Source organism: Rhinolophus ferrumequinum, chromosome X (genome assembly GCF_004115265.2).
Source record: "Rhinolophus ferrumequinum isolate MPI-CBG mRhiFer1 chromosome X, mRhiFer1_v1.p, whole genome shotgun sequence".
Lineage (NCBI taxonomy): Eukaryota > Metazoa > Chordata > Mammalia > Chiroptera > Rhinolophidae > Rhinolophus > Rhinolophus ferrumequinum.
In genome coordinates, this window is record NC_046284.1 from 111,644,069 (window position 1) to 111,668,002 (window position 23,934).

The 23,934-nt window shown below is 41.6% G+C and overlaps 1 protein-coding gene across 6 annotated transcripts in view; it reads left to right on the forward strand.

Moving 5' to 3' along the window:
• Positions 1–23,934, forward strand: part of SH3KBP1 (SH3 domain containing kinase binding protein 1) — a 322,980-nt gene that overhangs the window by 141,692 nt on the left and 157,354 nt on the right. For 3 of the 6 annotated variants that reach the window (XM_033112693.1, XM_033112681.1, XM_033112703.1), the window contains 2 exons: positions 11,891–11,994; positions 21,757–21,886. In XM_033112693.1, coding sequence (XP_032968584.1) covers positions 11,891–11,994; positions 21,757–21,886 — 234 coding nt within the window. Of the gene's footprint in view, positions 1–11,890; positions 11,995–21,756; positions 21,887–22,492; positions 22,553–23,934 lie in introns of those variants that run through there. The other 3 variants (XM_033112673.1, XM_033112686.1, XM_033112717.1) reach the window with 2 other exon arrangements.

Genomic DNA, 23,934 nt, shown 5'->3' on the forward strand with positions numbered 1-23,934 from the left:
CTTGGCTCCAAAACCGTTTTTGATGGCCTGCAATACAGATCTTTCCCCTCCTTCTTAGAGAGAGAGAGAGAGAGAGGTGGAATTTTCTGTCATTCTCTAAATCTCACTGTACAGTGGCCATTTTTTGGTACTGATTTTAAAAAACTGAGAAATTCTAAATTTGTTTATGGTATTTCCCCCTGATAATTCTCTAAGAATAGGGAAGAGAGACCCCAGATGAGGATCTCTTGGATTTTTCTAGACCTTTTACACAGTTACTAATACGCGTATACTCACACGTGCTCTGCCCTCCTCTTCTCCCCCGCACCCCCCCACGCCTGCCCCCTTAACTGTAGAAGTCCATTTGTCAGCAGCAAAGTTTGAGAATGCCTTTAAAAATAGATGTGTTAGTGGGAGTATGTTCGATAGAAGGGAGAAATCTTGTTTATGCTCAACAAATAACTTATATTTAGCATCTTCCTTCAGTTTTTCCTTTGAAATTCTGTATTCTCATTTCACTTGAATGACTCTGCATGGAGCATTTAAAAGTAGATCAAACAAAACTCTATAAATATGTTGAGTTCTTTTGGGCATTTTGCCCAAATCAGCCTTATTAAAGCAGAGAAAAGCTTTATGGATTGGATTTTCTCCTCTAAACATCCAGACTCTATCCCCAGGGAGATGGTGGCCTGGGCTCGAGTTAGGCCAGGGACACTTTGGAGAAGTGTCCCCCTCCTCCCCCCGGGTATGGTCTGCTGTGGGTCAGGTCATTTGGATTAGGGGACATGCTGAAAGGCCAAAACCAACTCCTGGGACCAGCCTAAGGAAAGGGGAAAACAAGAAGGCTGTTTAGAGACATCGCTGACTTTGTTTTTCAGTGTGGTTACTTTATTTCACTCTGTTGGGAAGGGAAGGCTAGTGAAAAGAATATTGGTTGAACTGGTATAAGTAATGAACAAAGATGCCTTTTAACATATTCATGAATGCAAAGACACATGGAAAAAAGGGAGGGAGTCAGGTGGCAGTAAGCCTTTCTGAAAAGTAAGTCTGTCCCCATCATTCCAATTTTATACATGACAAAACGGGTGAAGAGCCTTGGAGAGGACTGCATGAGGTGGTCACAATGCTGGGTCCCCTGGGTCATCTGTGTCTTCGTGTTGTGAGGCTCAGGATTCTCTTTATGTGCTTTAATGCTGTCGGTGTGGACCGCATGTCCATGAGCTGTAAAATCAAGCTTGTGTGTCCTTTCAGATGGCTAACTCACACCCCATTTTTATAAGACGGTTGAGGTGGAAGACATCAAGGTTGGAGGAGTTCTTCATGCCCTTAGCACCAAAATTCTAGATGTGGCTTCTAAGGAAATATCAGGTTACAGTGTTAACACTGAAAATATCCATATGCAGCTTCTCTTTGCAGAAACTCGGTTTGTTGAATGGATGGCCCCTTTCCGTATTAAGCTGGTGGTAGGAACTCAGTTTTTTTGGTCGTATGTCGATTGACTGACTTTAAGACTGTTTTCAGTGGTGTCTTAAAACTGGGCATTAGGTTGAAGTTTCTAGGACTGAGGAAGGGCTAGATCGGGGGGTGTGTCTCCCTGTTTCTTGACATGTGGCAGCTGGGCTCACAGATTGATTGAGAGTGAACATTTGTCATGAAATGGCATCCACATAACCATCACGAGGCATATGTCCGTGTTGGTAAGTGAGTTGCATTTCTTGAAAAAGGTGTGCATGAAAGAGCTGAGAGGTGTCAGAGCTGAAGGGGAGGAGAGAAACATAAAAATTGACATGCAGAGATAATTGAAATACAGTGGGATGAGGGCGGTGCTAGAGAAAAACAGTGGTTGTTTGAGGAAGCTAGAGAAGGGGCCCCCATGGTTGAGTGTGTGCATGTGTTTCTAGGGCGGAGGGAGCGAGGGAGGGAAGGAGAGAGGAAGAGCAAGGTTGGATGGACACAAGGGCCCCTCCACAGCTGGGAGGGAGATGGCTGCCTGGGCTGTGTGCTCCGAGGAATCCGGCCAGGAAAAACGACCTTGGATCGGTAACTGGTAGGATATTGTGGGGCTCCTCTGGGTTCTCTGACAGCGTCTGATCAGAATAATTAGTGTGGGCTACAGATGTGAAGCTGTTTCTCTGGGCTCACACCTCCCGCTGTCTTCACGGACCAGTTCAGAGGCCCCTTGTCATTCAGCTTGTAACAACCACTCTTCTTCTCCCTGATTCAATTGGTACTTATTTATTTGGAGAACAAGAACTAACTTTGCTATGGATGCCATCAAAAGGAGATCAGCTGGATAAGTTTCATAATGCAAGATAATTATTTTCATAGGTAACTATGATGTTTTAAAAAATTGTTACAGTGTATTACGTGCCCTTTGTCAAAACAAAGTGATGTGCAGAAACTTGTAAACGAGTCTCCCCCAACCTCCCTTCCCCGAAATACCACTGTTACTTTGGGGTATGCTTTTCTGTACCATTTTCTGTGCTTACACAAGTGTGTTTTTGCACACACACCCTTTTTCTCACTCACCTAGTTGTAGTAAGCCCTCCCTCGCACATTAGTTGAATGTCGAATGAATCCATTTATTCACTTATGAACACATGTTGAGTGTGTACGCTGTGCTAGGTTCTTGGTGATCAGGAGTAAATAAAAAAGGCCCTGGTGGAGGTCGTGGAGGGAGGCTGTGTGGATGTTTACGATGTTGGGATCATATTGTACATATTATGTGACTTGGTTTCTTATAGGGACAGCTTTTACACGTCAGTACACATAGAGCCACTTGCTCCATTTAATGGCCACTTAGTTTCCCAAGTGATTTATGTAGCCTTTCCCTTTCAGTGGACATTCGGGATGTTTTCTGTGTAGAGCTCTGTGCATGTATGCATTTGCTGTCAGAAACAGTGCTGCCCTGAACATTCTTATACATATAGCTCTGTGTGTGTGTGAAACAAGTCTTTCTGTCTTTTATGAGGACTGAATTTAAAATCAAATATACATAATTTCTTGTTCAGCTATGGCTCTGTTCTACCATTTGTATGGATAATTGCCAGTGGACCAAAGACTTGGAAGACAAAAGCAACGTATCAGGCATTGTCTAATATCACAGATGCTTCAGACTACAGTGTTGGTAGAATGAAGCACCTTCAACACATTAGCAAGACACAGGGTCCACCATCTTTCCATCCCTAGAGCTGCAACAATTCAAAGTGGTATTGGCTTTTTTCGCCCTTTAAGTTGTGGTAAAATACACATAATATAAAATTTACCGTCTTAACCCTCTTGGCATTGGTTTGTAAATACACATTGGTGGGTGCCCTGTGTAACACCAGGTTAGGGCTTTCACTCTTTCCCTCCACCCTTCCTGTCCTTCTCCGGGGCCCCTCTGGCTGTCTGGAAGTTTGTGTCCACAAAACTGTGACCCACAAACAGAATGTGGAACAAGTTCCCATTAATTCATTAGTTCATTCATCCATCCATTTATCAACAATGGATGGAGTGTCTGCTGTAACAGGCACTGAGCTAGCTGCTGGAGATCAAATACAAGTAAGAGAGGGTCATTGACTCCTAACGGGGGCAACAAATACACAGGAACTGCACCCCAGTGGGCTGCAGATGATACTGTGTATCTGCTGCTCCTTCCCTGTGTATATGATTCCTTCCACTGTGTTTTTCAGACTTTCTCTGTTTTTTGTTGTCTTCTGTTGGGTCATCTGCCTGCTTCTCGGCTCCCTCCCTCACACCATCCTGCATATCCCTGACCCCAGGCACTTCTCACTACTTATTGTCCCCATCACATCTTCTTGTCGCTTCTCTGCCCAGGAACCGCCTCTGGTTCCTCATTGCCCACGAAATGGAGTCCTCACCTTTAGCCTGGCATCGAAAGTCCCCCTGAAATGCACTCCCAGTCTGCCTTCCTGGTCTTACCTGGGGTTGCTGAGAAACGAGGGCTGCAGACCACAGCTTATTTAACTCGTGCCTTGGATAAGTTATCCAGCCTTCCTGGATCATAACCTCATAGGGTTGGTACAAAGACTTGAGGGAAGACACGCGTAACGTGTCTAGCACGGTTCTTGGCATATAGCGGACACCTAATCGATGTTCATTTCCATCATCTCCAACAAGATTCAGTTGATTTTCCTTATGTGACCTCTGACTTTACCCGTCTCCCTCCTCAACTGCCATGGCTCAGAGGCTCTAATAAATGGTCCCCTACTCATTCTACATTTTTCTCCTATGTCCTGGTGGGACTTGGGAGCCAATGAGGACTGCTATAACCTCTTTTCAGATGAACCTTGCCTTTGCAGCAGCAGGCAAATGGAGTTACTGTTTTCTGCCGTGCAAAGATGTTGATTATACACATCCCTAGGAGAATCAGGCAGGCTCATCTCCAGGGACCAAACTGTGCTTGTCAATTAAATACTGTACATTTCCACTGCAACCGTCCAGCCACAGTCAAGAGGGGTTTGTGAAGTAAAACCCATGAGTTCCTTTCTTGTTTTTTCTGGCCTGCCATCAGCCTCTGAAATATCCTTGTCTTCTTCAAATTACATGACATTGAAACAGGATGATGAGTGGTAGTTGTTCCAGGAAAGGGTATGATGCTGGGTCCACAAGATCAGTACTAATTCGGCTTTCTCTTCCTTTGCACCCAGAATCCATTGGATGTCCCAACTAAAATGGATGATGTTCCTTATTTAATTAAGTTTGGATTGTTTTTCCATCCTGAATAGGGAATTTGGCCCCTTGCATAAATTGAAGTTTCCAGCTCAAGAGCAGCTTCTTCAAGAAGCCAGGATGCTGTTCAGTAACTCGGAGAGTTGTTGTACCCCCAGCAGTTTTTGCTAATAAATCATAGCAGAGACCACTGTCTTTTCCACCCCCCGGGTCCTAGGAACACATTTCCAGAGCTAGAGATTGCTTAGTGCAACTGTTCCAAAGATCTGTGAAATAAAAATCACCATGGCAGCATTCACCTGGGTTATGTATTAAGGTAATATTGACAAGTAAGTTTGATTTTTCTCTCTTTTGGAAGAAGATGCTGAATGTGGGACCTGTATAGCCTGGTCTTGGAAAAGTCCCATTTATTTTTGGACAATGGATCTGTCTAAATGTCTCTCAACCCTGGCTGTATGTTAGAATCACCCAGGGAGCTCTTAAATCCAGATGTCCAGGCTGCACCTCAGGCCAGTAACATTAGAGTTTCTCTCTCTCTCTCTCTCTCTCTCTCTCTCTCTCTCTCTCTCTCTCTCTCTCTCTCTGTATTTGTTTTTTTTCCCTTAAACTATTTGAAAGTAATTTGTAGATGTCAGAACTCTTCATCCCTAAATACTTCGGAACAAGGACATTCTCCTATGTAACTGCAATAGAGCTAGCACAGTCGGGAAATGTAATATTAACATAATGCTATTATCGTGTATTAGTCTGTATGCAAATTTCCCCAATTCTCTCAATAATGTCCTTTATAACCTTTTTAAAAAACCTGTATCCAATTAAGGATTGCAGTATATTTAGTTATTATATTTCTTTACTGTTTTAAAATCTAGAACAGTTCCCTAGCCTTTTAAAAATCTTATGTGATATTGACTTAAAAAATATTTTAAAAATCAGGTCAGTCTTTGTAGATTGTCCCTCAATTTGGATTTGCGTGATTCCTTACTCATGGTCAGATTTAGGTTAAATGTTTTGGGCAGAAACATTCTGCTGTAGGTGATAAGTCTTTCTCAGCGTATCACATAAAGAGGCACCTGATGTCAATTTGTCCCATCATTGGCGACATGAACTTTAAGGCTGTGTCTGCCGGCTCTCTCCATTCTAAGGGGACCATTTTCCTTCTGTATAATAAATCAGCTGTGGGGAGATATAATACTTTGAGACTCTGTAACTATCCTCACTCCCAACAAGCTTTCGTCTACTGGTTTAGCAACCATTGATTCTTGCTAGAATTAGTTATTGCTATGATGGTTATTAAATGTTGATTGTCCATTTCTACCATTTTTATATTTCTTAGTTGACATTCTTTTGTGAAGAAGAGCGTTCCCTTTCTTGTCCCATACCTATCTATCTAACCTGTTTTTAAAGTATAGTTGGTATACAGTCTTATGTTGGTTATATTAGTTTCAGGCGTACAATATAGTGATTTGACATTTTTGTACCTTACAATGTGATCACCCCACTAATTCTAGTAATCATCTGTCACCATGTGGACTTACCACAATATTATTGACTATATTCCCCTTCTCCTTTTCACATAAGCCCCCACCCCCTCTCTTCTGGTAATCATCCTTTTGGTCTTTGTTTCTGTGAGTCTGTTTTTGTTTTGTTTATTTTGTTTTGTTTTTACTTTCCACATATAAGTGAATCCATATGGTATTTGTCTTTCTCTGCCTGACTTACTTTACTTAGCATAATACCCTCTAGATCTACCATCCATGTTGTTGCAAATGGCAAGATTTGATTCTTTTTTATTGCTGCATAATATATGGAACCACAAAAGACCTCAAATAGCCACAGCAATCTTGAGAAAGAACAAAGTTGGAGGTACCATGCTCCCTGATCTCAAACTATACTGCAAAGCTATAATAATCAAAACAGCATGGTACTGGCACAAAAACAGACGCAGAGATCAATGGAACAGAAGAGAGAGCCCAGAAATAAACCCTTGCTTATATGGTCAACTAATCTATGACAAAGGAGGTAAAAATATATGCTGGAGTAATGACAGTCTCTTCAACAAGTGAGGTTGTGAAAACTGGACTGCTCTCTTACATCATATACAAAAATAAACTCAAAATGGGTTAAGGACTTAAATGTAAGGCTTGAAACCATAAAACCTCTAGAAGAAAGCATAGGAAGTAAACTATTTGACATCAATCTAAGTAATATCTTTTTGGATACATCCCCTATTTATCTAATATTATCTATCCATCTATGTAACTAGCTATCAACCTAGCTACCTATTGAATGTATCAGTATGAGCTCAAAATTTTTTTTGAAATGAATAAATTATAATACATTCCTCAGTACATTCAGTTACTGTCCCAAATTTGGCCTGTGGAAGCCCCATCAAGCAGATCTCTGTGTCTTTTTCAAATTACCCCTCAAGTGTTTGAACACTTCATTAATTTTGGCATAACCACTTTGTATTTTCTTTCTCTCAGCCTTGGAAGAAGCCATTTTTCTCTGGAGACCTAATTCTTCAGGGACTGCTATTTAGAAAGTTATTGGTAGTTTAATGAAAGCTCCTCAAGTGATTTCAATGTGCCGCCGAGACTGAGAACCACTGATTAGAGTCCTCCAAAAGAAGACCAACTGTTCCTACAAGGACCTTTCATATTGTCGCCTATAATTAGTGGCTCTGATTCATTGTTGAGGTTTAGATTTGCATGGGCAGTGAGTCAGGTTTAAATGCAGGTCCCTGGCCTGAACCCCAGAGAGTGCAGTTACATAGGTCTTCCCTGCATTTCAACATTCTGACACAGGTGGTCCCCAGGCCATGTCTGGAGAAAATGCCAGAAGTTACCCTGAAAATTAGGGTCTTCTGATTTTCCTCTTTGATTTTATCAATGTTTTCTCTTTTGCAAAATGATGTCAGGATACTGCCACATTCCTTAGGCGTGTGGTGAAGATCCAGTTGATTAATTTAGTGGGTTCCTTGAAACTATGATATGATTGAAACCCTCGTAGTTGTACTCTTGTGTCATGGGAGATGTGGGATGTAAAAAAATAGACTGTGTGAGTGTTGAAAGTTTTCGGTTGACCCAAAGACTTTTTTCAACCACTGCATTATTTGTTGTTATGTTTTTGTGGTCATTGAATGAATGACCACAAAAGTAAAGTTTTCACATGTCGTAAGACCCCCTCAAGAAGGCTCTAAAATATCGATGTGTGTGCTGTTTCTGCAGTGGGTCATGGCACCCTTTTCAGTTTCTGCTATTTCCTTTTTAGAGAATGCAAATATACTACATCTCCTCCCCATCCAATTGGCTTTATTTCATTAAAATATGGGCCCCAGTTCTCAGCAACTGTAAGGAAATGCTACTGATTTGTGGGTTTTCACTTCATGGTTTCACATTTTAACAATGTACATATTAGCCCAGCTAGTCCTTTCTGCAGCCTCAAGACCCATAGCCAAGAATTCTTCTGAAGAATGATCAGACATGGGAGGCAGTGTCTCTGGAGATATATCTCTTGACTTGAAATCTACGGCCCTCCACTTTCTAGCTGTAAGACCTCTGGTAAAATAGTCGGTATCTATATGCCCCCTCAGTCTCCTTGTCTGTTAAAGGGCATCAGTGAGCTACCCCAGAGGTTCAATATGCACATGAAGAGCTTAATACTAAGTCTTTGGCACACAGTAAGTGCTCAATAAATGTTAGCTGTTACTATTTTATTAAAACTGGTCATGAATGGAAGGTGGTTATGAGGTCTAGTGAGGAAGTTGAGGGTGTGCTTACTTTGCCATCTCTGTGTGCTTTGTTCCTACATATGAACACATGTGTATTTTGTGGCCATCATGCAGTCTGACAATAAAGTAGAGACATATCAAGTATGTCTTGTGAAGTCTATCTTATTCATACCTTTCGGTAAGCCGTGTGTGCACATACATTAGCATGCATGTCCCTAAAACGCACACCTATTACTTCTTTCAATTATGTGTAAGGAGTTAAAGGATGGTGGCCATGGCCATGACATGAAGGAGGAAAAACATATGTTCTCGCCTCTTTCTAGTTATTCTAATACTATGGATTTATATTGGTGGCCATGATCAGCAAATACACTTACTCTTTTAAAGAAAACTTTTCTTTCAAGCTTTAGTTTATTCCATAGAGGAAAAAGCTCATTGAAATGTGTTAAAACTTGAGTTCACGTGGACTAAGCTGTGGACATGAAGGTGACAGCTGAACCTACGGGACTCTAGACCATGGCCTAGAGTCCCTTAGGCAAGTCAGACATTTTTTTGTCTTCAGTTAACACCAGCTATTTAAAAGAGATGACATTGTTGTCTACATACTTCTTCGAGGAAGGTCAAGACCGACTAGTAAACACCAGTGAAATGCCAGGAGAGGAAAAAAAATGACAAATGAAATCGTTAAACTCCCTTAAATTTAAGATAGATGGAGGCAACTGAAACGCAGTGTTTCCTAATGTCAGACATCCCCGTTGAAGTGACTTTTAGGTTGGGTAGAACCAGTAAACAAGATTGAAACAGTGATGGACAGCAGTCTAGGAGTTTGACAGTCACCTGTGTTGAGAAAGCCTTGGTGAAGACCTAAGGCTATGTTATGCAGTGTTGCAGGAAGCAGTTAAGTGCAGATTGCAAAGAGTTTGGAACAGATGTGAGCCGAATTGGTTCATTCAGCCTTGGAGGGAGAGCTCTAAACTCAGGCCAAGGAGATACTGTCACTTACTAGCTTGGTGACCTCGGGTAAGTCACTGAGCCCCAGTTAACACGTTTGCAAAATGGTTGCTTATTCTGGCTCCTTTATTTTTCTTTCTAATTCATGTGGTTGGCAGGAAGTGATAGGGTGATGGGTATCAGAAATGCTTTAGAGAAGATCAAAAGCTATCCCAGGGCCAGATGGATAAGTGTTTCTGCTTGGGGTCAGGTCAGGTGACCTTTATCACAGCAACCTGTGGGTCCCCCCCACCCCCGTATGTTGGCAGTGTGTTTTATAGGACTTTATGCTGCCGATTGAATGACCTTATTAGAGGATTTCAAGAAATATCGACTAGCCTGGCAGAGAGAAATTAGTAAATATGTCATCCTTCCTGATACCAGACAGAGCTTATAGAAGTCCAATGCAGATACTTGGTTCGAGAGAAATCTGATTATTCTGCTCCAGGTTCTGAATCTTTTGGGTTCATCTTTTCTTGACGAATATATCACTTTCTCTTTTGCCATTTGTATAGTGTTGAGGTAGATGCTGCTTTTCACAGAGGGTTTTGTGCAGATGTGAACTTACATGTAACTGTAAGTTTTGTGACTTCAGCTAGCACTAGGTCTTCAGATGTTATTTTTAAGTCACTTCGGTCAGGACTTTGGTGACTTTCCTGGTTGTAAGTGTCTCGTTTCAGACATTTGTCATAATTATTTGTTTTGTTTTCTGATGTATATCTTCAGAGTTTGCTTTAAACATACCATCTAGCAAATAAAGCTCTTAAAGATTTATAGTAGAACTTTATCTTAAAGGGTATGTATGGGAGCAGGGGAGTCGCAGGGCTCGGGTTGTGGTTGCCAAAATCACCTCATCACCTAGACTTTCTTAGTTAGAATGAGAATTCTGTATCCTTTATGATGCATAGTGCTTGACTGGTCTTCCATTGTGTTGGAAGCCATGGAATAGTGGTGGAGTTCTTTGCACTGGGGTACCACTCTTCCTGACTTCCCATCTGAGAAAAGCCAGTTTGGTGAGCCCTCTGTCCCTGCGAGAGCCAGGCTCTCCTTGGGTTGCCCTACTCCGCCTGCTCACAGTGCAGTTAGCCCCAGGGAATTGGCCAGGGAGCTCTGCGTTTGTTCTCATCCAGACCAGGCAGCTTGCGATTTTGCACAAAGGGGTGGAGTATGTTCCTGTAGTTGCCAAAGATGTGATTAGACAAGGTATTGATTCTGAAGTTCTTCCCTGTTCCCTCTATGCAACTCTGTTCTTCCTTAGTGAGGTTCAGGCAGAGAAAAATGAACAGAGAGAACTAGGCCACTGGCTTTTGAAAAATATTGATCAGTGGGTACCTCAGATGTAGCAAAACCCTTCCCCTCTGTATGATGTCCTGCTGCGTGGGGGCCTTAATGTGGCCCAGGATCACTCCTGCAGGAATTTGCTTTCTCAGAGAAAAGATTAGAAAAAGGAAAAGAATCCCTGTAGACAGTGTCCAAAAATAACGTAAGCATTTCTAAATGTGTTTCCTTGAAGTTGATGATCCCTTTGGTTTTCTAGGCCATGTGGTAACAGGGACGCCGTGAGGTGGTCAGCCTTGAGCAACAAGCTTCTGAGCAATGCCAGTCTCAGTTCCTCTCTCCTAGTTACCTCTCCCCAGCTTGGGCCTCCACTGCTATCTGTACCGACCCCTCCCTGTCCCCCCCATCACACATACTACATGCATGTTTTTTCTCCCTATAATGTATGTCTGTGGTGTGGATAGTTGTGTCTGTATTTGAACCAGCTCTAAGTCAAAACCTCCTAGTTGGGCCACACTGGGTGAGTGAGATGCTATAACCTTGAGTGTTTTCCACAAGTGAAGTGCGGCCCTGGCTTTTATCTTGATTTGCCTGGGTTGGTTCTGTGTAAGCACCCAGGGATGCTGCTAGTGGATCCCCTGGGAACAGAGGGAAGAGGACAGAAGTGGATTTGTTGAGCCCCTGTGGGGATTTTGACATGGCACCAAGAGCAGGCTGAAATGCAATCAGCCTTTGCTTATCAGGCTTGAGTTCCAGCATGTTGAAAGGGTGATGATTAGTGAGAAAAAGGCCAGGATACTTTATCTTTTCCTTTGCACATTGGGGGAAAATGTACTGTGCTTTGCTAGCATTAGAAGCAGACCATTCTTTTTACTCTACCACATCACATCAGCTTTCATTAAAAATCTACAGCAGCAATACAAAGCCCCAGCCATGGAAAACCGTTTAAGGCAACACTGTGCTCCAGCGCTTCGGGGTGGGGTTTTGCCTTTTGCACCAACAGATCGGTTTCTCATATCCATGCCTTTCTGACCCAGCAGCTTTTAAAAGACCAAGAAGCATTGCTCTGCTTTCTACTGCCTCTCTCTGAGAGACCAGGGCTGCCGTGCCTCTAGCCATGTCTCAGACAGCATATTTGAGACAAGTCAGCTTAATTTGCCTGCATGCCTAGGAAGCCTCTCTTTAAAATCTAATTTTGAGAGAAGAGCTGTATCTAAATATTTTGCTTTTCCTATTCAGGCGAGCGACGGAGGCGCCGGTGCCAGGTGGCATTCAGCTACCTACCCCAGAATGATGATGAACTTGAGCTGAAAGTCGGTGACATCATAGAGGTGGTAGGAGAGGTAAGTGTGGCAGGCAGATGGGTGTGGTGGCCTCGTGTGGGCTGTCAGAACCCACCCATGGCTGGTTGGCCTTGTCATGGTGGATGTTAAAACTCAAAGAGAACTTGGATATCATCTAGTTGAGTCTCTTCTTACAGGAAATGGGTTCCCAGAGAGGAATGCCACCAAGTCCGTTGGGAGCAGACGTGGGGACATTTAAAACCGTGTCTTTCTGACACAATGTACTAGGTACCTCTGAAATTCCAACCCAATGCCATAGGTTTTCTCCTGTGCTTTAATTGCTAGTAGACTCTGGGTATCCAGAAGTGTCCTTGATCCGTTGCTGGAGGATGGATTTAATATTCATCATGGGGGACATGTGGATTTAGAGGGAAGGAAAAGAAGTGACATTTATAGAAGAGCCAACATGTGACAGGTGTGACAAGGTTCTTTATGCATTGGTTCATTGACCTGTCACAACCACTTTGTTCTGTAGATGAGGAATGAAGCTGAAGAGACTCTAGAAGAGGCAGGGCTGAAGGTTGAAGCCAGGTCCACCTGGCTGGAGATGTACTTTCCACTGTATCACATTCCCTGTTCCTGCTTGGTCCTGGCTCCTCGGCGCCAGCCCTGCTGGTGAAGTGTCCCAGCAGACACTAGCGTGGGCTTCTCAGGCCCTACTCCCTTGGGCCTGGGAGGTCCTGGGTTTCGGACTTCGAATCTGATCATTCATCCTGATTCAATACATGGATGTGTATAGAGAAATACAGTGTCCTGATTGCTTTGGTTTCCTGAATACCATTCGACCTTACAGAAACCCATGATTTACAAAAAAGGAAGCTGGACGTCAAGGAGGAGAGAAAGTGAACTATGATGTAGATGAAGTGGTAGGACCTATGCTAGTAGCCAGATTTTCTGATTCTCATACAAACAAAGTGAGCATGCATCAAAACTTGATTTAGTACCTGAAAGATTTAAAAAGGAGGGAAAAAGATGAGGGGGAATAACAGGTCCAAATACAAATTTATTTTATTTGTGTAAAACAAATAAGTCATGGGGCTGTAATGTACAACCTAGGGAATATAGTCAATAATATTGTGAAAGTATTGTATGGTGTCAGATGGTTGCTGGACTTATGGTGATCACTTCTTTTGGTATATAAATGTTGACTAACTATGTTATATACCTGAAACTAATATAATGTTGTATGTTAGCTATATTTTAATAAAAATCTTAAAAATCAAAAAAACTTTAGCTCATTCATGAGGGGATCTGTAAGATGGTAAGGCTGGCTCAAAGGGAATTGTGAAAGAGCAAAATATTTATAATGACTGAAAGAGAAATACTTCATTAAGATTTTTAAGTTAGATGCTAAATTGTGTAGTGTCATACTGGGCAATAAAGCTGTAACCTCTGAGGTCACCTTTTCTAGGGGATAAATCACTTACGTCTCTGAGGGTCAACATTTATTTTCATTGCTATCTGACAGGAATCATCTGCATCGCCTTTGCTTTTCTACCAGTTAATGTCCACGCTAACAGAGTTGTAAACTAACCTCGTAAATAGTAAATAGTGTGTCAAACAAAGATACGTGAACCGAGAGAATTAGTTAATAAGGTTCCCAGGGTGGCACTGGGAAGACATGCAGTAACCCCTTTTGCCTATTTCCCAGTTTTGGATAATAATAATAATAATTTATGTTAATTTGTCATTAATTCATCCTTTTTTTTATCCCTGGTGCCAAGCAGGACACATAGGAGACATTTCTTTAAAGCTGAACGAGTGAAAAATAAATGGGCAACAGAGTAGAGCATTGATGCCAGTGGTGAAAGGACAAATTCCTTTTTTGTAGTTATTTTTTTCAATTACAGTTGATATTCAGTATTATTTTATATTAGTTTCAGGTGCACAGCATAGTGGTTAGACATTTATATAATTTATGAAGTGATCCCCCTGATTAATCTAGTACCCACCTGGCTCCATGCATACTTATTACCATATTATTGACTATATTCCCTATGCTGTACTTTACATCCCTGTGATTATTTTGTAACTACAGAAGGACAAATTTGCTAAGACTGAAACCATGGAAGAAATTCCAGAGGGAAAAATAATGAGTGACTAATTGAAAAAAGAGTTACGTTTTTGATATGATTAGATGTGAATTTAGCTAAACAAAGAGAACAACAAACAGGAAAAATTTTGCAATAAATATGGCAAAAAAAGTTATGTATGTAACATATGAAAATATATTAGGAAACTACTATAACAATAATAAATGATAGATAAATCTACCGTAAACACACAAGGGGACATAAAAAGTTAACTATGAGAAAAAGTTCAGCCCTGCTATTAATTAAGTAAATACAAATTAAGATAACAATGGGTCCCTGCTTTTGAAAATCCTAAGAAAATATTTAGTGGTAAGAGTGTTGGCCTGGCTTAGAAGAAGTGACTTTTTATATCTTTTTTTTTTTACTTTTTATATCCTTATGATCCTAATCTGAAGCTATTCAGCAAGGTATGTCAAGAGCTATAAAACTCTGAACTAATACACTTTGACCCAGTAATCTCACTACTAGGAGTTTATCCACAGAAAATGGTTAACAGAAAAAAAAACATGTGAGATATGCTCGTTGCAGCAGTGGTTGTGATAATGAAAAATAATCAAGAAAGAATCATTATGTGAATTAAGTTATATTATCCAGCTAGAAGACTGTGAAGACGTTAAGATGGTAAACGCAGAGGCCTTTACATCTGTATTTATTACAATACTGTGTATTGTAATTATGTTATATTCTGCCAACCTGAGAGCTCTTTAACAGTAGGGGTCTGGTTTTTATCTATATTTTTATTTGTGGTACCTGGAATAGTGCCTGAAACCTAATAAATATATACCTTAATAAAGGCTTGATGAATAAAGTAACTGAATAAATGGAAGTATGAAAAGAGTTTTTGCAAAATAAATGAACAGATTAGAACACAAAATTGCATATACTAGGATACAGTCATGTAAAACATATCTCCATGCGCACGATCAAAGACCAAAAGGGACCAAGAATGGAAAATGGTTCTGTCATAGATGATTTTTTCTTTAATGTTGTTTTAAGAAATACAAGTCAAGATAAGCACAATTATTAATAAATTTCTGGGAAGTATTGCCCAATCTCACACCTGTTGGCTGTAGGGGAAGCAAGCATGGATGGCTAAAGAAGAGTGATTGCAGGGCTGTCATTCTCCTCGTCTAGATGACAAAGAAGTTCACCACCACCTGTAAGACCAGTTTTCCTTTCCACTCACTGTCAGTTCAATCTTCTGGCCTTGCTTCAACAGGAGAAAGGAAAAATGGCTATGTAGCCTATGATATTTATGTAAAACTAAACATAAAGGTTGGCCTTTTAATCCATATTTTAAAAGTTGTATCATCAAAAATTAATTTCCCTATTGTTCCAACTTGTAGTAGTGTAGATTTTGGGCCATTGTCACTGTATAATATAAAATTTGCCCTTTTCTCTTGTAATGGATTTTGTATAAATGCCAATGGGTAGCTATTCTCTAATTCCACTGAAAACTAAAAGCAAAATGAACAAAAATCTCAAGTAAACAAAAACTCTTAAATCACAGGGACCGATTGAGGTAAGACCATGGCAATACTTTGCAATACTGTTGAATCAATCAATCTATTGGTTAATAAAAAAATAACGTATCATTGTATATGTGAATATATATACATATGCTATAATCTTACTGATTGATTAATAGCTTGATTCTACAAAATTGCAAAGCTATACACACAAATGCACATGCTGCAAAGCAACGAGCGCATGTAATCCTTTTAAAGTTCTATAGCCTGACAGCCCCAATCTCTTTGTTATCTTGTGGACACCTAATTTGGCAGCAGTCATTTTGTAACCTTCAAACCGTTACCATTATCCCTTCATACCACTAACTCTATTCACACTTACATATTTTGAGCTATTTAACCAAATAGTGGGCTAGTACTGAGAGCCATGGGCTTAAGCACGTTTGGGTTGACAGAGCCCTGACCTTATCATGGGGCAGGACTGGACCACCAGCCTCCAGTGCTCAGCCTGGATGGGACTCTGCAGGATGGCTTAGAGAGGGAATGGAGAGCGCGGGGCAGTCCGGGGTGAGTGAAGTTGGCAACGTGAAGTTGTTCCAGAAAGCGCTCCCCATGCGTCTGTCTGCTGACTGCAGAGCAGTGATTCTGCTCTCATCATTAGATTCATCACTGGAACCTAACGGCACTGAGCTACCAGTTCGAAAGGAAAAACAGCCAGCTGACTACCTGAATATTTTTAAAGAAATCATTGTAAATGCACACTTGTGTCATTTTTGTCCAGAGAGGAGAGGACTGATAAATGCAGGAGAAGTTCTGATTACAAGAAAAACAGATGGCAGCCACAAGATTGCCAGAAGAAATGGCATTTGAGGGCCTCTGGAGTTTCAAAACTGGCTTGACTTACTATTTTTTGTTTTTTTAATTGAAAATCGTCTTGAAGCCTTTTTGTTTCCCTGTCTGTGTCATCTAGAGCTTGAGAAAGGAGCTGTTTTTCCTTTTGTGTTGGATGAGCTTGGTCTCAACTAGTCTGTCTTAGTGGTGACTCAAGAAATGTTCAGAGATTCTTGCTTTTATTTGTTCTTTCTGGTTAGTTTTTGAGGTGTTTCTCAGTGGTCCCCAGTCTGGCTGGCTGGAAACCAGTGGTGGCAGTTTCAGACTTAAAGCCCCACCTGGCCGAGTAGTTTGCAAAGAAGTAATAACTTGGCACTTCTAAGAAACGTATGCATCTTCCTTCTTGTACCCATAGCAGGAAATTTGGCTCTCTCAGCTAGAGTTAAAAAGGCTGTTGAAATCCTTCAAAATTTGAACTCAATCAGACAACCTTTGTCAATTTGGGTGGGGAGATGTGATTTATAATAAGAAGTATATATTTGGTTTTTGGCCCGATTCTGGCACATTGCTCCTAAAACCCTTGGAATTTCCTAAGTGAAGAGACTGATCAAGGTGTCTTTTGTTATGTTAATGAGACGACTTTTGGAAGCACCTAAGGATGGGGGCTACTCAGTGAAGGGGAAGAAGATGCTTCCTATAATAGGTGACGTTTCGATAGGGACACGTGGAAGGTGAGAAGTACTGGGATAAATTCAGCAAGCACAGGCCGCCTGTGTAAAGAGCCGGGCTAGTGTGGGGAAGGAGGACAGGGTGTTCCTACAGCCTTGCTCTGAAGTTGGGGATGACCTATGAACCTTCGGGGTGTGGAGCATAGGAAGCCCTGAGGGGCAGATGCAATCAAATGCGGGTGAGATCAAAGTTATAGTGTTGTCCACACTGAACTTTTACAGGAATACCCCACTTAAAGGTTTCTTACATATGGGCTTTCTAAGATCAACACATCCCCACAGATAATTTTCTCACCTGGGAATAGTGACTGGACAAAACTTCAGGATCTTGATTCATCAGAAATGTTATCTTGCTGGCTTGATTTACTATTTGCTTGTATTTTCAAGTTGGAACAGTAGTAAAGCCTTAGCACAGAGTCATTTAGGAATTTGGGGACCTATAGCCTAGCCTGTAGCTGTTTTAAAGGACAGGACTTTCAAGCATTGCTAAAGGAATTCCATATAGGCCCTACCAGAAACCCTTTCCACTATGAGGAAAATCGTGGATGTTGCTCTGTCTCATTGGGCAGAGTTTGCTTAAATCTTAAATAGAAATTCTATACGTTTTCTTAAATAATTTTCCTTTAAATTTTCCTATATTTTTCTTTTGAGGAGCCCCTCTCATGTGGAATAGGCTTATTCCCAGAAGAATGAGGGGAGGGAATAAAAATCAATGTCCTGTGTGTATGGACTGTTCTGGCCCTGCCAGAAAGAGGTAATCAGACAATGAACTACACAGGAATTGGGGGAAAATATTGGCCCAGGCATTTAGGACCTAGATAACACTTGTTTATATTTGGTACAACCAGCTTTCCATATCCGCAAATCAACAAGGATGGTTATTTAAAGCAACTAAAATGGAAAATAATGTAGGTGTTTGTCCCTTCAGGAAGTGGTTTCCCTAAAAATATGTTTTTTCACTAATTCCATGAATAGAAAAATGTTCTTTAGAAACAATTTTTTCAACAATATTCAAAAGGTAAAACTATGTCTTAGCACATTTACCTGAAGTTTTAGAAAAGGCAAAATCAATAATGGGTAATAGAAGTCAGATTAGTGGTTGCTTGGAGCTGGATTGACTGGGAAGGGGCACGAGAAAATTTTCTGGAATGATAGAAATGCTCTGTATGTTAACAGAGGTGTGGGTTACATGGGTGTACGCATTTGTGAAAGTGGATCGACTTGTTCTGTTAAGATCTGTGCATTTATATGAATTACACCTCAATTTAAAAAAACTTTAAAGAAGTATCTTAATATTTCTCTAGTATTTTACAAATTTCGAAATGCTTTCCCTTCTCACAGGTAGGACAAAGGACCACTATTGAACTTCTCATTTAATTATTTCTGAATACTTTTTTTAAATTGAGATATAATTGACATAAAGCATTATCTTAGTTTTAGGTGTATAGCACAATGATTTGATACAGGTATATATTGCAAAATGACCACAGTGAATTGAGTTGACATCCATCACCATACATAGTTACAAATATTTTTTTCTTGTGATGAGAACTTTCAGATCGATTCTCTTAGCAACTTTCAAATACACAACACGGTGTTGTTAATTATTGTCACCATGCTGCATATTACAACCTCAGGATTTATTTATCTTAGAACTGGAAGTTTGTTCCTTTTGATCACCTTCATCCATTTCGCCCACCCCCATCCCCTGCCTCTGGGAACCACCAGTCTGTTCTCTGTATCTGTGAGTTTGGTCTTTGTCAGTTTTGTTCACCAATCAATCTGTCCTGAGGTCCTCGGGCAGTGTAGTATCATTAAATATTGGTGGAATTGGGTGGGGTCCACAGACCTAGGCGTGGCAGTACCTAATTAAGAACAGTGGCCAATATAGTCAGGATCTCTTGTCCCTTTTGCTCCTCACAGGAAGGGGAAATCCTATTGTGAAGGAATCAGGGCTTCATAGGCCCCTATGGAGGATTTCCCCCAGTGATTTCGGTGCTGTTCATTCATTCATTCATTGTGCAAGGGACTACGCTTTACTCTGTAAATGAATGAAAGGATGAACGAATGAATGAAATCACTCTGGGCTTTACTGTCCTCAATTTTATACAGGAAGTTGAAGTAGAATATCTCTGAAGAGGGATAGTGTCAGGGTGAGGATCATTTTCTCCTATCTCCAGCCTGAATCTTGCAACCAAAGCAGCAGGCTGTAGGAAGAAATAGTACTGAACAGCTCTCACTGGTACTGGCGCCTGCAATGAGAAGTGACCCTCCAGGCACTGAGCAGTGTTGTTATTGTCTGCCCCTCCGCTCATCCCATGGCTAATGATTGACCTCTGTCATTTCCCTGTTGGCCACTCCTCTCAGACTGTGCTGTGACAGTGATACAGACAGCTGGGGGTGTGGTGAGGTGCAGATGCCCCTGTTTTCCCAGCAGCAGCCCGCCGATCCCATATATCAGGAGCACTTCCTTCAGGGATCTGGCTGGAGCTGCTTATTACTGAGAACGGGAACCTTTTAGATACTGTCAAACTGAATCAAATGGAATTGGCTCAGCTGCCCTGTGCTGTCGGATTACGCCAGGGACTGCTCATTTGTGGTCCGTGCCCTTGGTTTTTCCCTCCTGTCCTGTGGTTGCGGGAGAAAGAAGGTCATTTTATGCTTCCTTATTCAGGATAAGCACAAAGGACCCCACGCTACAAATCCCGTGACTATTTATATTCAGGCTCATGGTGAGTCTTCCTAACCATTCTAATCCTATAAAAAGCTCCTTGAAAGAATAATACATATCATTTGAGTTGGCATAGAAACATAGAACGATTTCAACTGAAATGCTGTTAAATGCCATGATTTGGTATTGAACAGTCATTGGGACCGTTGTGCACAGACGCTGTTGTCTGGATTCTTTCTGGAAGATTCTGTGCTCACACAGATATAATCACCACTCTGCAAGTCTGTATTCCATGCGTTCCTAACAAATGCTCTCAACACCATTCTGATTGTTTGCATGCCACAGGCTCCAGCAGCTTCCCCCTTTCCGGAATGTCCTACACGCCTTCCACTACTTTTATCTGTCGTTTCTACTCTTTAAGGCCGACATTAATTTTGATTTCTTTTTTTCTCAAAGCCTTCCTTTAGCATCGCGGATCTCAGTGACTTTGCCTTTGGGTGACGAGTTTGGTTTGTGCTGAGTCATGGCATTTTCTCATCTATTTACTGGTTTTTAATTAAATAGATGAGAAATGCCATGGTTTTTAATTTTTTTTACTGGTTTTTAATTAAAAAGAATCGTAATACATCTACCTCTAACACCGATCGAGTGCATTAATTATCCCCCTCGTACAGATAGGAAAATCAGCATTCAGTTTGGTAGGAAATTTGAATGAAGTCATACAACTGCTAAGTTTCAGGAGAGGATTTGAACTGGGCTTTTGACTCTAATATTGTTTTGTTTTTTGTTTTAATTATTTTAGCTTTTAAATTGTATTTATTGATTTGAGTAGGTAATAGATACACGTGGTTAAAAAATAAAATTCCGGAGGTTCTAGGTCTCTTTCTATTATACCACACTACTGGTAACTTAAGACTTGCTTATTTTCTAAATGCCCCGTTATTTTCCTCTAAGAGGCCAACTTCCTATTTTTACTTCTGGCCTTCCGTTAGTAGCTCTATCACAAAATCTTGCGATGACTTTTTTAACCTTCTCTGGCTTGTCCCAGTTAATTGCTTGCTAAAGATCAGCTCATACCTTAGAAGGCTTCAAATCTACACCTGCCTTCTCCATTTTCACTGCCCCCCCCACCAGATCCATCCTCCACTCCCCCATCCAGATGACTACAGTCAGGCTGCCCTCCCTCCCTCCCTTCACCCTATTTCAGTTCATCTCAGGGTAATTTAGAACCATCCAGAAACCTGCAGGGTGTCCTGCTACCTTCCGATTGAGTTCTTAGCCTGGGGATTCCTAACTGTTTTTGGTAGGCGTCTGGTTAGTTTAGGTAGTCTGGGGAGGCCATTCTCAGTTGTTAAATAATGGTTTTAAATGCATAAAATAAAACATAAAATTACAAAGAGAGCCATTTATAATGAAGTAGCTATCAAGCTATTTTACAAGCAAATTTTGATATAGTAATCTACGTGTAATTACTTATAAGTAATAAGTAATTTCTTATTAATACATTAAACAACAAGGTCTCCCAGCAGGTGTGATAACTACCACCACTTCAAAGTAGCAGTGAGCGCAAATGATATTGTGAGATACCCATAGCATCTATGATGTGATATGAAAATATCCGTGATGTGTTTGGTGATGAGGCACAGGTCCTTCTAGTATTATTGTGGTATGTTACTGACATTTATAATCAAAGGAAATAGCAAATTTCAGTTTGAGGTTAATGAAAATAAAGTGTTAATTATTTTCCACTTGCATCTATGGCCCCCAGGTTACACCCCCCATCCCTCAATCTGAATCTCAAGACCCTATGAGGTCTGCTTTCTCGTTGCCTGTTAACAGTAAACTTTGGGTCCTCCAGCTCTCCCTGTGTAGGCTCTGCACTGTGCGCCACACAGATGGGAGAGGGGACTGGGAAGTGCCGCATCTAACCTCCTCCCTGCCTTTCTGTTCTTCTGTTTGCACCTGTGCAGGTGGAAGAAGGATGGTGGGAAGGTGTTCTCAATGGAAAGACTGGGATGTTTCCTTCCAACTTCATCAAGGAGCTGTCGGGGGAGTCAGATGACCTCAGCATTTCCCAGGATGAGCAGCTCTCCAAGTCAAGTAAGGACATGCATCACGCAGGAAGGGGGTGGGGGCACCGGTGGGCACAGCTCCAGCTTCCCCTCTGCTCTGTAGCCTATGCCAAGCAGCTGTGACAAAAGCTCACTAGTATTTTCTTGGTTTTGCCTTAACTGATGCAATTTGGTAGGTTTATCATTGTACAGTTGTGACATGCACATTTTTGTGTGTGTGCAGACGTATACTCTGTAGGTCTCTGAATAGGTGACCATCAGCCTTCATGCCATGGTAATACTCTCCCGTGGGTGGCCCATGTTGCTGTGCCTCCATATACTTCTAAAGTGTTACTCACTGCAAGTTGATAATTATTTTATAAGCAAATGAGATTGCTGCATTTCTCAGCATCCCTTGAGGAACTTGGGGAAGAATGGTGCATGCGTGCGCACGCGTGTACACACACACACACACACACAAACACACACACAAAAACACAAATCATTGTTGGGGAGAAGTGCTGTGTTCAGTACAAGTGCATGCCAGTTCCCTTAAAAGTATGGCAAGACAGCTGAGAGCCCAGCCCCACCGTGGGTGAACATGCGTGTTGTCTCTGCGATGGTGAGAACGAACTCCAAGTCTTTCTTTCTCCAGGGCCTGAAGCTCTCCTCCCTCCAGCTTCTCTGCTGCCCTTTCCAGCTCATGGAGCAAAAGGTCAGGACCGGGAAGCTTTATTCTCCCAGTCACTAACCCAACTTCCTGCGTGGGCGTCTTGTGTATCTTGTGCAGTCTTGAGCCAAGGTCATTGGCATGAATGTCGTAAAAGGCTTGACTGTGTCGTAGTGGTGCGGCATTACCTGGGGTTTTCACTTCCCTTTCTAACAAGAAGAGGACAGCTCTGTCCTGTCAAAATAATTCTTAAACAGCTTTTCTTTCCAGTTGGAAAAATCAGACTGAGGACTGTTCTCGAGGTAGTTGTTTCTTTTATTTAACCAGTATTATGATTGGACAGAGTCCCGATTTGGAGGTAAAACCATTTCCGGAGAAGTGTCAGGTGACCTCCTTCACTTGGTGTGTCAGCATGTGTGGCTCATACAGCCCATCATACACAGAAGTAGCAGTGCTGGCTGGTTGGCTCAGGGGCTTCAGCTATATTCTTTCCCTCTACTGCCTAAGCCTGAGATGCACCCCCCACCCCTGAATCCCGTTCTATCCTATGGTCTATGGTAGGAAGGGTAAGAGATGATTTTGGAGCAAATGACCTCCTGCATCTTGGGCCTCCTGCTGTCTTCTCTGGCTTGGGGCAAGGGGGTTCTCTGCTAACATGGCCCAGCTGATGAGTACGGCCAGGAGGGCAGAAAGTGTTCTTCAGTCCATGAAAGCGGCTGAAGCCCGTGATAGTTGTTATAGCTCCCAAACTGAATGTTAGACTTCTAACTGCCTGGTGCCTCCCTTTGTACACTAGAATCGTATTGCATCTGGTAGCTGGGTCCGGCACTAACAATAGTATACCTCAGGAATGTTGTGGATTAAATGGGCTTCATTGAAGTGAGGAACAAATTGGGTTGTTAGACCTCTATTTCCGTGGTGAAGTGCATTGTGAGTTCCAATAGCAATAATATACGAGGTCTGACAAGTAAGTTCATGAACTTGTTGCAACAATGTTGCTAACCTTTTTTTGATATCAGAGGGATTATTCATTATGAATTTGTACCAACTGGACAAACAGCTAACCAAGTTTACTATTTGGAAGTGCTAAAAAGGCTGCGTGAAAAAGTTAGACCATCTGAACTTTTCACCAACAATTCATGGCTCTTGCATCACGACAACGCACCAGCTCACACGGCACTGTCTGTGAGGGAGATTTTAGTCAGTAAACAAATAACTGTATTGGAACACCCTCCTTACTCACCTGATCTGGCCCCCAGTGACTTCTTTCTTTACCTGAAGATAAAGAAAATATTGAAAGGAAGATATTTTGATGACATTCAGGACATCAAGGGTAATAGGACGACAGCTCTGATGGCCATTCCAGAAAAAGAGTCCCAAAATTGCTTTGAAGGGTGGACTAGGTGCTGGCATCGGTGCATAGCTTC